Source organism: Giraffa tippelskirchi, chromosome 6 (assembly GCF_054371585.1).
Source record: "Giraffa tippelskirchi isolate mGirTip1 chromosome 6, T2T-mGirTip1v1.2.pri, whole genome shotgun sequence".
Taxonomy (NCBI): Eukaryota; Metazoa; Chordata; class Mammalia; order Artiodactyla; family Giraffidae; genus Giraffa; species Giraffa tippelskirchi.
The window spans coordinates 6,736,336-6,753,836 of record NC_137280.1 but is presented as its reverse complement, the minus strand read 5'-3'; the positions used below and the strand labels follow the sequence as shown (position 1 = coordinate 6,753,836).

Genomic DNA, 17,501 nt, shown 5'->3' with positions numbered 1-17,501 from the left:
AGTACTCTTGACTGGAAAATCCCATGGACGGAGGAGCCTGGTGGGCTACAGTCCATGGGGTCGCTAAGAGTCAGACACGACTGAGTGACTTCACTTTCACTTTTCCCTTTCATGCACTGGAGAAGGAAATGGCAACCCACTCCAGTATTCTTGCCTGGAGAATCCTAGGGACGACAGAGCCTGGTGGGCTGCCGTCTATGGGGTCGCATAGAGTCGGACACGACTGAAGCGACTTAGCAGCAGCAATCCAATGATAAAAATCACACTGATAGTTTAACTAAAGAGTTCCTCTTATTTTTCTTGGGTAAAAGTTTGGTAATACCAATTGTCCTTGTCAATTCTATACTTAGATATTAATAATAATAATGCCTTTTCATTTGCACAGGAAATGACTCATTTCTTGTGGCAGTTCATAAATCACAATGATAGTTGAACTAAACCAAGAGTTCCTCTTATTTTCCTTGGATAAAATTTTGGTGATACCAAATGTCCTTGTCAATTCTATATTTGGATATTAGTTGTAATGATGTCTGTTCTTCTCATTTGCACAGGAAATGACTTATTTCTTGTGGCAGTTCATGAACTGGGACATGCTCTGGGGCTGGAACATTCCAACGACCCTACTGCCATCATGGCCCCTTTTTACCAGTACATGGAGACTGACAACTTCAAACTGCCTAGTGATGATTTACAGGGCATCCAGAAGATATACGGTAGGTCACCACTGATTCTGTTTGATTAACTCCGCAGTGAAGTACAGAATTCCTTCTGTGTTGTCTTTTTTGAGATAGATGCTCTAAGTGTTGTATTAGAGAGATAGATATTGAATAAAAATCTAATCTATTGGCAAAAGTCTTCTATCAATCAAGTTTGGTTGGCACCAATTGTAGATGTCTTAATATGCAGATTATGGGAAAGCCTAGGCACAGATAAACTTTTCATACTGAGTTTAATTGAAACCTGAAATTATAGTAAAGATCTGATAAACATTAGCATTTAAAATTCAGGTAAAATGTAATAAATTAATATAACCAATAAACACAGTGAGTTAGAAGACTTTCCTAGAAGAGACTGAGACTTTGATAAAAGCTGACAGATTGATTCTCATTGACGTTAGATCCTAGACAAACCACTTTTGAAAATGCTGAAAATAATCTTGTGTGATGGATGTAACAGAATAAACTCAAAAGCATGTAGTTATTGACTAAGAGTAAAAAATAACAAATGGCTAAGTTTACTATCATATAATTCAAAATAAATTTCTAGTAGAGTAAAATCACTTTAATTTATGGGGTTCAGTCAATGAATGCAAATTAAGACAAAAGAGAGAGAGACTCTTACACATATTTATATCCTGACTCCCTCAACATGGCCATTGACTTTTATAAAGACATGTGTTTCACACAAAATTTAACTGTTAAGAACTTGACATTTATAATTTACATGTAGAGAATATGCTTTACTAAATTAATAAAATGAAGCTTTCATTTTACAATACAAAGGTAAATGTGTGCTGTATGTATATTAATATTCAGTATGCATAACGTATAATTTACATTTTCAAATATCATAGTTTAAATTCACTAATTTGTTTTGCATTTATTAGTTTTTCAACTTCAAAGTGGTGAGAATTCTCTCAGGGTTAAAGTAAGTTTTGGGGACAAAAGGTCAATTTTTGTTGCTGCTCTTTTTTGGGGGGCTACTGAGAAAACAGAAATGTCTGAGACTCAAAACTAAATAACTTATGTGTTGAATGAGCTAGCCTCTGCCTATGCGTATAGTTAACTGAAAGGAGGCTCTTTCTCATGACCTCATGAATTAGTTGTCTAGACTGAAGGTCTGCAAAAGAGTATTCTTTCCATATCTAAATATTAAGTGTGAACAGCTCTGTATTTCTTTTTTAAAACATAAATCTCTTGAGGAATGATGCTTTACATCTGTACCAAATTACATGTGTAAACTTGGGCTTGATTTAAAAACCTCCTTTTAGAAATACTTCTTCACATTAATATTTTACCTAGTGGTGTTTTAATCAATAGGTGTTTTAGATTTAGTATTCAAATGAAATACTAGTCTAGCAATTTGTCAAAACATTTCATTAGAAAAAAATAATGAAAGTCAAGAAAAGGTTATAAAATACAGTTATATACATAGGGTAGAATAAACTTTGATTTGTTAATGTTTAGAAATATTTGCATAGAATCATCTATCAAAATCTAGGATTAACTTTGGTAGCATTTACATGCAGCGTTCCAGTATTCATTTTAATTTATTTATTATTAATATACCACCTACTTCCAAAAAAGATTTCAAAGCAGCATATCCAATAAGGACTGTGGTGAGGCTATTTAAAAAAAAAAATCATTAAAAATTAACAAAGAAGGCCTAGTTACTTGGATCTAGAATTCAACATGATAAAGACAGTTTCTGATGGACTTGGCAATGGTTTGTTGGGTAAAATGGTTTGTTATTTCAGTAAATATGCAATCTTAAAGACCTCTTAGCTCAGTTAGTCAGAACCCTTCACTATGAGTGATTGTCCTCTGTAGCATTTTTTCCAGCACTCTTCCAATTTTAACTGAGCCCAGTGCTGTCCTCATATTTTCAAAAGGTCCACCTGACAAGATTCCCCCACCAACAAGACCTCTACCAACGGTGCCCCCGCAGCGCTCTGCTCCTCCCGCTGACCCAAGGAAGAACGACCGGCCCAAACCTCCGCGGCCCCCCACCGGCAGACCTTCCTATCCTGGAGCCAAGCCCAACATCTGCGATGGGAACTTTAACACTCTAGCTATTCTTCGCCGGGAGATGTTTGTTTTCAAGGTAGGAAGCTGTGACTTTTTTTTTTTTTTAACCATAGATCAAGTGTCTACAGTGTCGCTTTAGAAAACAAGTTCTCGTTCATTCTAACACCACCTTCCCAGACCTTTCACAGTTAGAAGGTTCAAAGAAAGTATCTTAAAAAGAAATGCACAAATGGGCTTAAATGTCTAGCAGAAGATTCTCGTAACATTCTATTTGGGGAATGCATTTATGTCAGCAAAAGCTAAAATGCTTAGAAATGTGAGGCTAAAAAATGCTGCATGTTATGAACAGATTAAAAAACCATAATTTCAGTCATGAATAGGAACTAATAGAGATGATTTGCTTGGGAGCTTAGCCACTTCCAGGCACGCTGCCGCTACTCTATCTTTGGTTTGCACATCCTTATGAGGTCCTTGTAATTTCATTTGACAATTACAACACTGTTTTTTTTAAGAAGACTATTGATCATTTCATTTTGTTCGGGGTCTACTAGTAGCCATTTAAGTTAAATCTCTCTGAGACTGTCATTTTGATTTTACATATACATGTTGCTGTTTTTTTTTTAAGTCAGGCATTTCTAGCTACCTAATTTGCATCATTTTTTTAAAATATTACAAACTAAAACTAATTTTACATTTTGCTAAATGTGCATTTCAGTGACTTTGAATTCTCCAACAATAACCCTAAAAAGCAATGTATCAAAGTAAATTACATAATACTAAAAAGTGAATGTAGTATAATACTGAAAAATACTTTTCCCTCAATATTTGGAAACCATTCTGAAAGATTAATGAAAAATGTAAGTTTTATGTTGGCATCAGTATATTAAAATAGCTACATATTACCAATACCATTCATTTAAAAATAAAATAATGTGCTCTTTTTTTTAGTAGACGTGAATCAATAAATAATGAAATGTTGTCCTGCTTACACAGAATATCCTATCTACCAGAGGCCCTACTTTAAAAATATAGATTTCATATAATTTTAATAGGCAAAGTACTTTATTTCCTTTATTTGAAAGTAAGATTTGGATTTACTATAATATGCTCAAAAACATCATAATTTCCAGGAAAAAAAATCAATGCTTTTGTTCAAATACATGAATAGATTTTTGAATTTTATAACTGCCCTACAATGCTCAGTTAGATATCTCTTACTTAATTTAAGTAGGATAATAAATTTAGATTCAAGGAGTAAAGTAAAAAAGCTTACTCATTACTCATTGTGGCTAAGCCCACAGCAACTAGTTGAAATGGACAGAAAATGCAATAATTTTTTTATTTTACAAGATGCCAGATGACAACTGAAAGATTCTGATTTCACTACTTTGGCTGAATTTCCACATCCAAGTGTTATTTCTTGATATCATGGTGATATCACCGAAGTGTCAACTTTATCTGAGAATATGATATGAAATTGACTCTGAGTACATTCATTTCATTCTTCTTATCTGTCTAATTAGATTGCCAATCTCAGAAGAGACTGATCTCCCCAGGTCTAACGATCATTTTTACCAACCTTTTGCTCTGCACACATGTGAGCTTAGTGAGTGCTCTTGAATGACCACTGGTTCTTGGCATCAGGAATGAGTTGAAAGCACATAGGCCAACTCTCAAATAAAATGTAGTGGTCACTATTTTCAATGTCAAAGCAAGTATATTAAAAATATATATAGAGAGAGTAAGGCCTGCTTCTCTAAACTCTCATGTTAACTTGGATTCCTTAATCAAAACTCTCTGCTGGACAGAGTTTCTAAACTGTCTGAATTCAGTTTCTTTCACTAACCCCTGCTCTCTTTCTAGAATAAATTCTGTAGAAGGGATCTTCTTTATAATTTTCCTACTCATTTCCTATTTCCTATGATGAACAGGTATGCCTAGGGTAGTTTACTAGGGATCCAGGGCTTCCCTGGTGGCTCAGCTGGTAAAGAATCCACCTGCAATGCAGGAGGCCCTGGTTCAATTCCTGGGTCAGGAAGATCCTCTGGAGAAGGGATAGGCTACCCACTCCAGTTCCTGGGCTTCCCTGGTGGCTCAGTCGGTAGAAGAATCCGCCTGCAATGAGGGAGACCTGCGTTCAATCCCTGAGTTGGGAAGATCCCCTGGTGGAGGGCATGGCAACCCACTCCAGTATTCTTTTTTTTTTTTTTGGAAGTTAAGGAAACTTTTATTTCAGAGGGAGCTAAGATCCCAGACAGCCCTCCAAGTCATAAAAATATGGAACGCTTCACGAATTTGCGTGTCATCCTTGCGCAGGGGCCATGCTAATCTTCTCTGTATCGTTCCAATTTTAGTATATGTGCTGCCGAAGCGAGCACCACTCCAGTATTCTTGCCTGGAAAATCCCCATGGACAGAGGAGCCTGGAGGGCTGCAGTCCATGGAGTTGCAAACAGTCGGACATGACTGAGCAACTAAACACACAGGATTTATAAATAGAAGGTAACACCCCTGACTTTATGGAGCTCACACTCCAGGAGTGAAGATAAACATTAACCTAGGTACTTTTAAGGTACAAGAGGAAAAGACATGAAGAGAAAGTACTGAAGTCTAGTTGAGTATATAAAAATCACTTCACCAAAAGGCTTATTATACCGATTTTGAGAAAAACACTTCCTAGGCACATTAAAGCAATTGGTATTTGACATATTAAAAAGTTGATGTACTGAGGCAGAGAAGATATCATAACTCTAGTACAAAGTGATAAATGTAAATCAGAAATAGACCAAAATTTGATCAAAGGGAAGAGACTGTGATCGAGTGATACCTGCTCTTTGTTAATAGCTATGGGCACTGGGTAACTAATAGGTGCCTGAGTATAAGCCAGGCGCTTTATGCTGATATTGTCCGTGTGTGTGTTTAGTCACTCAGTCTTGTCCAACTCTTTGTGACCCCATGGACTGCAGCCCACCAGCTCCTCTGTGCATGGAATTCTCCAGGCAAAAATACTGGAGTGGGTTGCCATGTCCTTCTGCAGGGGATCTTCCCGACCCACGGATCAAACCCAGGTCTCCCGCATTGCAGGCAGATTCTTTACCAACTGAGCCGCCAGGGAAGCCCAGTAACCTCTAAACCTTATAATAACACAGCAAGATGGAAAGCATTCTCTCTTTTACAAATGAGAAAACTGAAAATCAGAACAGTAAGTAGTCCGTAGTTGACTATAGGTTTACTTAATTCCAAAAATCTGTTTTCCACATTACATTTTGCTAACTGAAAGAGTTAGGGAAAATTTGAAAAGAAAGATAGACTTTAAGCTATATTTTAGAATAGTAAATATTCAAGAAATATTTATGAAACTTATGTGAGACTCTGTTGTAGGCACTGGCAGTGTAGCAGTTAAAACAAACAAACAAACAATAACAACAACAAGAAAAGAAACCCAAGCGAGATCCTGCTTTCTTGGAGCTGACGCTCTGTTTTCAAAGTGGACGTGCAGGTGAGAGCGCCTCACAGAGAGGTTTGCACCTGCCATGGAAGGCGAGTAGGAGAGCACCCACACTGACTGAGCCCCCCAAATTCTATTTTTCTCTGTTAAGAACTGCAGGCCTTTTAGCTTCTCCCTCTGTGCCTACAGGGTCTAGACTACCTTCACCTCTAAATGAATGTCATTTTCCAGGTACCTGATCTTCCCACCTGAGGTTACTCTCTGCCAGTCCCTCTTGTACACACCTACTTTGTAAATTTTCCTTTGACATACTCACCATTAACTCTCACAGTTTGCTCCTTATTGTCTGTCCCTTCAAGTGCATTTTAAGATCGCCCACTATTTGATTTCACTTTTAATAATGTAACCATTTTCTACTTTTCTTCATTACTAATTCTTTATGCAACTTGGAAACCTCTTTGTTTCTTCAACTCTTACCAACACTCATTTCACTTTAGTTTATTACCTGGGGCCTCTCTGCAGCCTTTGCTTATCCAAAATTTTCATCCTCAACATCTTCCACATGTCCCAGACCCTCTCACTATTCATCAACCCAAAATCTCTTTCTAGTGATTTTTATAGTTATTCTCTACATTCAGTTAGCGTGCTTTTTTTATTTCTATTTTCTTTCATTATTTCTCATTGTAATGTGTGTCTTAACTAGATTATAAACTTCAAGTAGGGATTGTTTGTATGGACTTCGTGATGCTTGAGCAAATAAATTAGGTAATCTCAGTATAATATGTATTGAAACAAACTATAGCTTTATCTTGTTTATACAACAGTAATCAATCAATATGACACTATTGAAAGTATTCCATTCTTTTGGTTCATTATTCCTTGCCCAGGATCTCCATGAGTATTATCTACTTCAATTCTATATGTATGATTTTTAAGTAAAAAAGAAGAAAACCTAGATATAAGTAAAAGATAATATCATCAAATGATTTTGTTTTCTTCATAGAAGGAGATGCCCTTTATAAATGCAGCTTCAGCATAATTCTTCTGGTAGCAGTCTTCTTAAGAGGTTGGATATACATTGAGCTCACAAACATTCATGTATTTATAGTGAATTCACCTGAATATACTTTCTATATGGAATATAAGTAAATTATCTATATATATATGGATATTATTATAAACATCATTTTACATATTACTTATTATTTATTTATGCATGAGAAAGTTAATCTTTCTATGCAGCTTCATAATCTTTGGGGAATATAAAGCAAGAAAATTAAAATCAAAACAAAATGCCAAAGAACAGAGAAACAAAATAGCAATAACAAAATAACTTTGTCCGTACTTTATAGAAGGTGATTTTTAAGAGCGTTCTCTGAAGAGTGTAAGCTGCTATTGTGATTGGACTGACAACAATTACAAAATCTGATTGTTCAATTGAATACTCTCAAAATTCCTTTGGACAAGATAAAAACATCGAATAGTCTGTTGTGGTATGAAAAAGAATGGAAAGCGGAATCAGCCTGCCTTGTAGAGGGTATGTTTCAGCACACAGCATTCCGTTGCGTGTGGAACAATGCAGCAGTAACTATATTCTTCCCAAAACTGAGGACACGAAGAAAAACTCTATCCAGTAACTCAGTTTCTCATAGCTCAAAAAATAAAAGAGTAGAAAAGAGAAAAGGTAGTTCATTGGACTACTGACCTGTTCTTTACATCAAGGGGAACAAGCAAGGGTCCCTTCTTTAAAGTATAGCTAGAAAGGATAGTGTTAAGAGGCAAAACTGAAAGCTGCCGTGGAAAAGCATTTGAGGAAGCACAGTAAAGTGTCTTCCTAATTAATATAGAAAAGCAAAGTCCACAGCTTTGTCAAAGAGAGCATTTCATCATTTATCCAAAAAAGAAAAAAAAAAAAACACAAATCATTAGGTTCCTTTTACTTCATCAAATTTTTGCTTGTTAATTTACCACAAAATGATTTGTTCTTAAATATGACCATCTTCTCTTACAGCCACCTCCTGAATTCTACTGAAGAATCATACTTCTTGTTATTTCCATAGAAACAGATTTGTTAACATTATTTTGACATTCATTAAAAGTACATTCAGCCAAGTTTAATAAGTACAGAGTATGATCCAGTTTCATTTGCAAGACAGTTTTGTTTCATAAAAGATGTTATACAAGAAAGAGATGCTTATTGAAAGAGATAAATTATATTTCCACAATATTGATTTGTAACTAAGCTCCTTACAAGTGATCAAAATTGAGCTTTTTGACTCTTCAGTAGCTTCTAATCTCTTCGTACTTAATATCAATGTGTTTCCCAGTCTATGCTAAACATCTCCCCATGAACCAATATTTGTCCTTTCATTCATTTTATTTTGTTTTTAAAGTTTTCTCCCTGTGTTGAGTGTTCCTCGTTTCAACCTTAGCATTCTTGAAATCTGTAACTGTGCCTTCCCCACATCACCTTTATAACTATATCACATTATTCACACAGGATATTTGGTCAATTTTTCAAGTGTACATTATGCCTTTTCTGTATTAATGACATTGAACTTTGGAAATTTAAAGAAGTTGAAACTATGATTTTTCCCTTAGAAAGCTTAAATCTTATCAGGGAAGGGCAACATGTAATTATCAATCAGAAATGCTTCGTTTAAATCAAAGCCCACAAAACAGAGAGCAAAAATGACCCTTTACACATTAGAGAATATTGGCTTAAGCCTGGGAGTAGTAAGATAGTAGAGAAGACTGTGGAGTCCAGGTGGTAACTTTCCAACAAGCGGTGTGATCTAGGATAAGAAGAAACTCCAGATGTCAAAATCACTGTGGTCAGCTTTGACAGATCCAAGATACAGACCTTTTGGCTCAGAGAAGTGAGGTGAAGGAGCATGTGAGGGTTGTGTATTCAAGTTCCCACTTGGCCTCACCACTCAGGTGCCAAATTTAACAGACTTGCTGCTGCTAAGTTGCTTCAGTCGTGTCCGACTCTGTGCGACCCCATAGACGGCAGCCCACCAGGCTCCGTCGTCCCTGGGATTCTCCAGGCAAGAATACTGGAGTGGGTTGCCATTTCCTTCTCCAGTGCATGAAAGGGAAAAGTGAAAGTGAAGTCACTCAGTCGTGTCCGACTCTTAGCGACCCCATGGACTGTAGCCCACCAGGCTTCTCCATCCATGGGATTTTCCAGGCGAGAGGACTGGAGTGGGCTGCCATTAACAGACTTAGAACTGAACTATTGCTCTTCCTTCAAGAACCTACCCCTTTGCTGCTTCCCTTTTCCATTCCAAATAAGGGCAGTTCCACCTTCCCATTTATTTAGTAAATAGATCCTAAAATATAGAGCCAAATCCTATTGGCTTTACCTTCAAAAAATACATTAAGAATCCACCCATTTTCCTCTCCTTCCACTGCTAAAGTCCCAGTCAAATGCACCATCACAGCTCACCTTCGTACTGTAATATCCTCCACGCTTGTTCCCTTGCTTCCTCCCTTCTCCCTATTGTCAACCCTTCAATGTCCGTCAAGGTTCCTATCAAACAATCCCACTTCTGAGTATATATCCAGAAGGGACGGGGAACATTATCTCACAGAGATATCTGCACTCCCATGTTCATTGCAGCACTATTTATAAAAAGCTGATATATGGAAACTAGCCAAGTGTCTATCAACGGATGAGTGGATAAAGAAAACATGATGTGTGTGTGTGTGTGTGTATATATATATATATATATACACACACATATACAATAGAATATCATTCAGCCTTAAAAGAAGGAAATCCTGCCATTTGTGAGGCCATGGATAAATCTAGAGATTATTATGCTGAGTAAAATAAGGACAAAAAAGACAAATATTGCATTATCTCACTTATATGTAGAATCTAAAATAGTTAAGCTTATAGTAACAGAGAGAAGAATGGTGGTTATGAGGGGCTGGGGGTGTGGAGAAATGGGGGATGTTTATCAAAGGGAAAATTCATTTATAAGATATATTTAAGTTATAAGATGTATAACTGACGTATTCAGTTACAAGATGTAGTACCATGGTGACTACAGTTAATAATGCATCATTTACTTGAAATTAGCTAAGAAAGTAGATCTCAAGTGTTCTTACCACATACATACAATTTGATAACTATATGAGGTGATCAATATATTTATTAGTTAGATTTTAGGTAATCATCTCACAATGTATACTTATATCAAATCGCTAAGTCATGCACCTTCAATATATGTAATTTTTCTTTGTCAGTATACTTCAGTAGAGTTGGTGGAGAAAAACAAATTTCCTTCAGTTGCCCACAAGGCTCCGTGGCCATTCCACTTCCCTCTCCCTCTCCGATCTCACCTCCCTTTTCATCCTCCGATCACTTCTACTCATTCAGCTCCAGACACACTTGTCTCTCTGCTGTTTCTTGACCTTGCCAGACCTTCTTGTCTTTGCAGGTCTTTCCCTCTCAAATAACAAATATTCACATCATATTCTAGATTTCTGCTGCAATTTGTTAAAGTCAGAATATGATCTCCAAACTCCAGTCCTGTCCAAACCATCTGCTGTTATGTAGGTCCACATGGAGTCAGATAGATATATGAAAGGGAGCAATATTTATAGAAATACAGAGAAGTTTTTTGTGAGTTTAAATTCTGTGCCGTTTTTTGAGCACAACAAATAGATTTATCTTTAAAGTTGGATGAATTCTCTCCCAACTCTCATTCCCATTGCACAGTGGTGTGTCATGGTTATGTCACTATAGAAGAATACTTAAACTCTTATCTCTAGACATTACAGATAGACTTGGAGTCAGATGTTTTTTGTCACAGGCTCCAAGCAAGGACTATATCTACTCCTCTATTTTTGTTGTCGAATTACACAGTACTCTGAACATAGCAGACAGTAAATAATTGTTAAATAAGTTGCATTCCACAATGGCTAATAAATTCCACCATAGGTATGTAGTAAGCTCAGGAAATGACTCAGCATTTTGAATTACTCATTGTATTTATTAACTCAAATTCTCATGCTATTTGAAATTACTTTTAAAAGTAACTTTTAGTTGATTAAAGATCACAAAAAAATGGTTCTAATTCTTAAGATAATAAGGGAAAGGAACAAAAGAGTTCATTATCGTTGTTGTTTATATTACTCTGTAAAATGATTTAAAATATTATATTAGTAGAGAATCCAGAAAATGTTTTACAAACAAAAAATATTTAGAGAAATTTCACAGAATAGAATAATCTAAAATTACTCTGAGTCAGAGTCTAATTCTGTACTGCCAGGAAGTATTACCTGATATTATAGTACTTTGTAATTAGGGCTAGATTCACATAAGAACAAAGGGAGCAATTACCAATACAGTATATGCAGAGAATTAATTAAAATTCCCTTGTAGCACAAAATCATAGTCTTTCAAAAGTTTTAGGTAAACGTTTTAGGCAGTAATTGGAATTATGTATAGTACTTCATTTTAATGTCAGCATTAATTGATTTTTAAATTATCTGTATTTATTACTTAAAACTAGTATTTAAATTTTAATTATGATAAATCAATTTTAATTATGATTTAAATTTAAGATTTACTCCTTGAAATACTTAAATTTTTATAGACATTTTCTACTTAAACTGTTGGGGCACATGTATAAGAATTCAGTAGAATAGATTTACAGTCACTTGAGTTTTCAGTTTCTTCCTTAGGCACTTTTATTTGGGGGTAGCTGTAAACATTTTGGATACTTGTTTAGATTCAGTAAAACTATGTTTATTAATAATATAAAATAGAACATTTACTATATACTTACAGTGCATATTTTGGAGACTAAAATATATTTTATCATGTACATTTTATTTTATTATAAATTTGCAGTATAAATAGGGCAATTCTATAATAGTCATGCAGAAACATTTTCTGAAAATATATTGTGAACTAATCTGAAAAATCATTTCACTCCATAACAATATGAATCTTCCTATTCGTACTTATTAGTAATCTAAATAATTTCAGTATCAAAGATAAATGTTTTCTTGTTCCATGTTTGTCATAATCTATGTCTTTATATTTAGATTTTTATGTGGAAAGTGCTCATATTCAACAAAAAGTTCATATTACTTTAACCTTAATGTAAATTTAGTTCAAGATTTATATTGCACATAAAGGTAGGGTGTTTTAGTTTTAGAAGATATGAAAATAGTGATTCTTCCAGTCTTTTTCCTTCATACTTGCCATGTGTGACTAAAATACCACTTTTGACCTCATATTTTGTAAAGCAAAAATGAAACTTCAATCTTTCCATTCCCTTTTTAAACTGTCAGCTAGCAGTGTTGTGATTATTAGTTTACTTTGTAGATTATGTGAACTAATTTAAACACTGAGCCAGTACTTCAGAATTTCTTAAAACTCTTGTTTATTTTATCTTTTGCAAGGCAATCTTAATGTGTATAAATATTGAAAGCAAAGTAGAGGCCAAAACTCACATTATTTGTAAATTATTTGACAATATATTGAAAAATTCCATTAAAGTCAAGAGGGAAAAAATACAGCTATTAACAATATTAAAAGAAAAACAATGTTCTGAACCACAGCGGGGACAAGGGGGAGCTGAAATGTAGCCTTTCTAATAAGCATTTAGAATATAATCAAAAAATAATTTTTTTCACATAAAAAGTAACATAACTCATAGGATTAAAATTAATCAGCAGTACCGAGCCCATAGGTAGCATCCAATACATACTTATTAAATGAATAACGTTTTTACTTTTAACTCTGTGTTCTCTGCACTTAATCTTCATGAGGGAGGTTCTTGGGTGTTCTGTTCATTCTTCTGTATATACTTATGATACTTTAAGTTTCAATGCATCATATTGTGTTGTGTTTGTATTATGAGTAAGACTGAAAAAAAAAAGATTTCAGGTTTAAACTGCAGCATTAGTATTTCTTAAAATAAATAGGAAAATATGAATAGATTCCAAATTAGTAATCCCAGACATGGCGATTCATCCAGAAATAATGAAGTCAATCTAAAATGAACAATAGTATTTATTACAACGTTCTTGCCAATAGGAAAAAAAGTTTGCAAGCAACACTAATTATTCAGTAAAATGGTAATGGTGTAGCAATTAATAGTACATCAACTCAATGGAATGTAGTGCAATGACTTAAGGATCAATTAAGGTCAATATATGCAATAATGAGACATGATTATAATGTAAACACAAATAAAATAGTAAAACATAAGATTTTATGCATCATGAATTGTAGCATTTGAAGTATGTGTGTTTATAAGCCATAGAAACTATAGAAAAACTGTTAGGCAAATCTTAGAAAGATGGAATTATGAGCGAGAATGATGGAATTCTGAGTAGAATTATTGTTGTCATGTTGCTTATACATTTAAGAGTTCAAAATATAGTTGCACAGGAAAAACTAAATAGTTTTGAAGGCTGTGGTATGCTAAATAATGGTGAAGCCATACAATTTTCAAAAATATAGGTAAGCAAAACCTTTTGAAGTGTGCCCTTGAGAGGTGTGGGTAGGATGGTAGAGTATGTAGACTCTGAGCTCACCTTTTTCCATGAGCACACCAAAATTACAACTATTAACAGACCGTCAGTGAGAACAACCTGAAGAAAAGATTTTCAGCAACTAAAGCTATAAGGAAGAAACCACAGCAAGATGAGTGTGATGGATGGAGATGCAATAGAGTCAGGACCTACACGTCCAGCTAGGCAACCCCCAAATGGGAGAATAATCACAATTGCAGGGGTTTTCCACCAAACAGCAATGGAATTTGGAGCCCCACATTGGGCTCCAAGGTATGGGGGTCCTTCAATGGAAATATGAGCCCCCAGAATATCTGATTCTAAGAGTAAATGTGTGTTGCGCATGAGAGGGAAATGGCTGTAGGAAACCAACTCTGCCCTTAAAGAAAACACACAAAATCTCACACTCTAACAACTAGTATAGATACAGTAATTTGAAAAGATTCTGGGTCAGAGCCACATGCTGATCTTGGAGTCTCCCTCAGGGGTAGGAGACAACTGGGACTCCTGCTGGAGATATAGGTATAGGCTACAACCACTTGGAGAACCCATTCCACTATGAGGACACTGGTGCTGACAAACAATTTTGGAATCCTCCCTTTAGCCTTTGAGGGCTTCCCTCATAGCTCAGTCAGTAGAGACTCTGCCTGCAATGCAGGAGACCTGGGTTCGATTCCTGGATCGGGAAGATCCTCTGGAGTTGGAAATGGCAACCCACTCCAGTGCTCTTGCCTAGAAAATTCCATGGGCAGAGGAGCCTGGCAGGCACAGTTCATGGGGTCACAAGAGTCAGACACGACTGAGTGGCTAAACCACCACCACCACCACCCTACAGCCTATAAGCCTTCGGAGCTCACCAACCCACCCGCCAGTTGGTACCGATCCCAGGATCCCCTGAACGGAGCAACTAGCCGTGTGAGGAACAGGCCTCAACTAATGGTGTCCAAGGACTCAGCTGCACCCACAAAAGGCTGGTTCCTGTCCTGGACCCTACTGCCAGTCATGCCAGAACCCAGCTCCAAACGACCAGTGGACAAGCACCAGCCCTGAGACTTCTCAGACTAGGCAGCCAGCTGCACTGGGATCCAGCTCTACCATCAGTCGCTGACAGCTTCTGTGTAAAGTAGAGCCTGGTAGCCAACTGAGTTAGGAGTTAGTTACACTTACTAATGAGCCATTATACTTTGTCCTTCCTACAGCAGAGGGGCCCATGACACCCACATAAGGGGCACTCATAGAGTCTGTAGCTCTGGTGACCTCTGTACTCACAGAGCGGAGTGTGCTTAAGGCCCTATGGGACATCTCTGTCACAGGGCCACGTTTCCAAGGTTAGGAAATATTAACAAAGAACCTAACACATAGAAATAAAACTAGAAGATTAGACAAAAGGAGACAATAGAAGAATATATTCCAAACAAAACAAGATAAAACCAGAGAAGAGCTAGGGGAGACAGAGATAAAGATTCTACTGAATAAGGAGTTTAAGCTACTAATCATAAATATGCTCAATGAAAATAATGAAGAGAGAGAAGACACAGAGAAGCTTAACAGAATTAGAAAATATAAAAAAGAATCGAATAGCTGAGGAACATAATAACTGAAATAAACACACTTGAAGGAGTTAAGCAGAATAGATATTACACAGGAATGGATCAGTGAGCTGGAAGACATAGTAATGGAAATCACCCATGCTGAACAGAAAAAAAGAAAAAAAACTATTAAGATGTTTTAAGATATCTCTGGTATAATATCAAGTGAAACTAACAATCACATTATACAGTTCCCAAAAGGAGAAGAGAGGTAAAAAGGAACAGAAAACTTATATGAAGACATAATAGCTGAAATCTTCCCTAACTTGGGAAAGGAAAGAGCCATCCAGGTCAGAAATTTCCAAACAAGATCAACTCAAAGAGGTATACAATAGACATAATTAAAATGGAAAAAATTGAAGAGAAAGAGAGAATCTTAAAAGCAACAAGGGGAAAGCTACTAGGTACATATAAGAGAACTCCCATAAGATAATCAGCTGACATTTCAGCAGAGAGTTTGCAGGCCAGAAAGAGTGGCACAGTATATTTAAAGTAATAAGAGGGAAAAGCCTACAACCAAGAATTATCTACTCAGGCTATCACTCAAATTTGAAGAAGAAATTAATAGTTTTATAGACAAACTGAAAATAAAACAGTTTAGCACCACTAAAATGGTTTTACAAGAAATAGGCTTCTCAAGGTAGAAAAAAAAGATGACCAGTAGAAATATGAAAACCATAAAAAGAAAAACCTCATGGTTAAAGGCAAATATTCAGAAAGGCTAGAAGAAGATCAAAATCACCTGTAAACTAGTAGCAAGTTTAGAAGAAGAAGTTAGTGAAATAATCTACATTCATAATAAGTAGTTAAGGAATACACAAAACCAAACAAAAAGTTGTAAAATATATGGTCAAAACATTAAACATGGTAAAAGAGAATAAAAGTGAAAGGCTGGTACATTGAATTCAGACTTAGAAAAAGATCCTTAACTTAAACACGTGATGCATACCTTGATGCACGCATATGTGTGTGTGTGTGTGTGTGTGTGTGTGTGTGTGTGTGTGCGTGCGTGTGTGTGTATCCATAAGGGACTCACTTCAATTCTAACACAGACCACAGGTGAGGGAATGGGAAAAAAGTGTACCACACAAATGAAAATGAAAAGGAAACTGGAGTAGTAATATTTATATCAGATAAAATAGATTTTACAACAAAGACTGTAACAAGAGACAAAGAGGAACATTACCTAATGATAGAGGAATACACGTGGAAGATATAAGAATTGTAAATCTAAAGATACCCGATGTAGGAGCACATAAATACATACAGACGATAGTAGAAAACGTAAATGGAGAAATCAACAGTAAAACAGTAATAGTAGTAAGTACCCTGCTTAACTTCAATAGACAGGTCACACAGAAAATCAATAAAGAAATACTGACTATAAATGACATATTAGACTAGATGTGCTAAATAGATATAAAGAGAACATTTTATTCCAAAGCAGCTACATGCATATTCTTATCAAGTTCACCAGGAATATTCTCCAGGATAGATCTAGTGTCAGGCCATGAAACATATCTTAATAAATTAGAGAAGACTGAAATTACATCAAGTGCCTATTTGAACACACTGTTGTGAGGCTAGAAATCAACTATAGCAAAAAAAATGCAAAAAGCACAAACATTTGAAGGCTAAACAGTATGACATTAAACAACGGGTCAATTAAAAAAAACAAGATGGAATTCAAATATTGTCTGGAGACAAATGAAAATGGTAACATGACCATTCAAAATCTATGGGAATCAGAAAAAGCAAGCATTTCTAAGAGGGAAGTTTACAGTGATAAAAACTCATCTCAGAAAACAGAAAAATCTCATGTAAACAACATAACCCTACACCCAAAGAATTAGAAACAGATTAATAACAACAGCACAACTCAGTTAGTAGGAGGAAATAAATAATAAAGATCAAGCAGGAACAAACAAAATAGAAACTGAAAAAAACACAGACAAGATCAAAGAAACTAGGAGCTATTTTCTTTGAAAAGATAAACAAAACTAGCAAACTTTTGGCAAATCTAAGGAAAAAGAGAGATAGGTCTCAAATGAAATCAAAAATGAAAGAGAAGTTTCAGCTGAAACCACAGAAATATAAAGGATAATAAGAGATTACTACAAACAGTTATACACCAACAAAATGGACAACCTGACTGATGTGGATAAAATCCTAGAAA

At 35.6% G+C, this 17,501-nt stretch overlaps 1 protein-coding gene and 1 non-coding gene across 3 annotated transcripts in view; one reads left to right on the top strand and one right to left on the bottom strand.

The window, feature by feature from the left end:
* Nucleotides 1-17,501, top strand: part of MMP16 (matrix metallopeptidase 16) — a 351,178-nt gene that overhangs the window by 259,406 nt on the left and 74,271 nt on the right. For both annotated transcript variants that reach the window (XM_081496834.1, XM_081496835.1), the window contains 2 exons: nucleotides 552-713; nucleotides 2,612-2,823. In XM_081496834.1, coding sequence (XP_081352960.1) covers nucleotides 552-713; nucleotides 2,612-2,823 — 374 coding nt within the window. The remainder of the gene's footprint in view (nucleotides 1-551; nucleotides 714-2,611; nucleotides 2,824-17,501) is intronic.
* On the bottom strand, nucleotides 5,019-5,125 carry LOC145511877 (U6 spliceosomal RNA). The gene has a single exon (XR_014058236.1). It is a non-coding gene; the product is annotated as a U6 spliceosomal RNA (small nuclear RNA).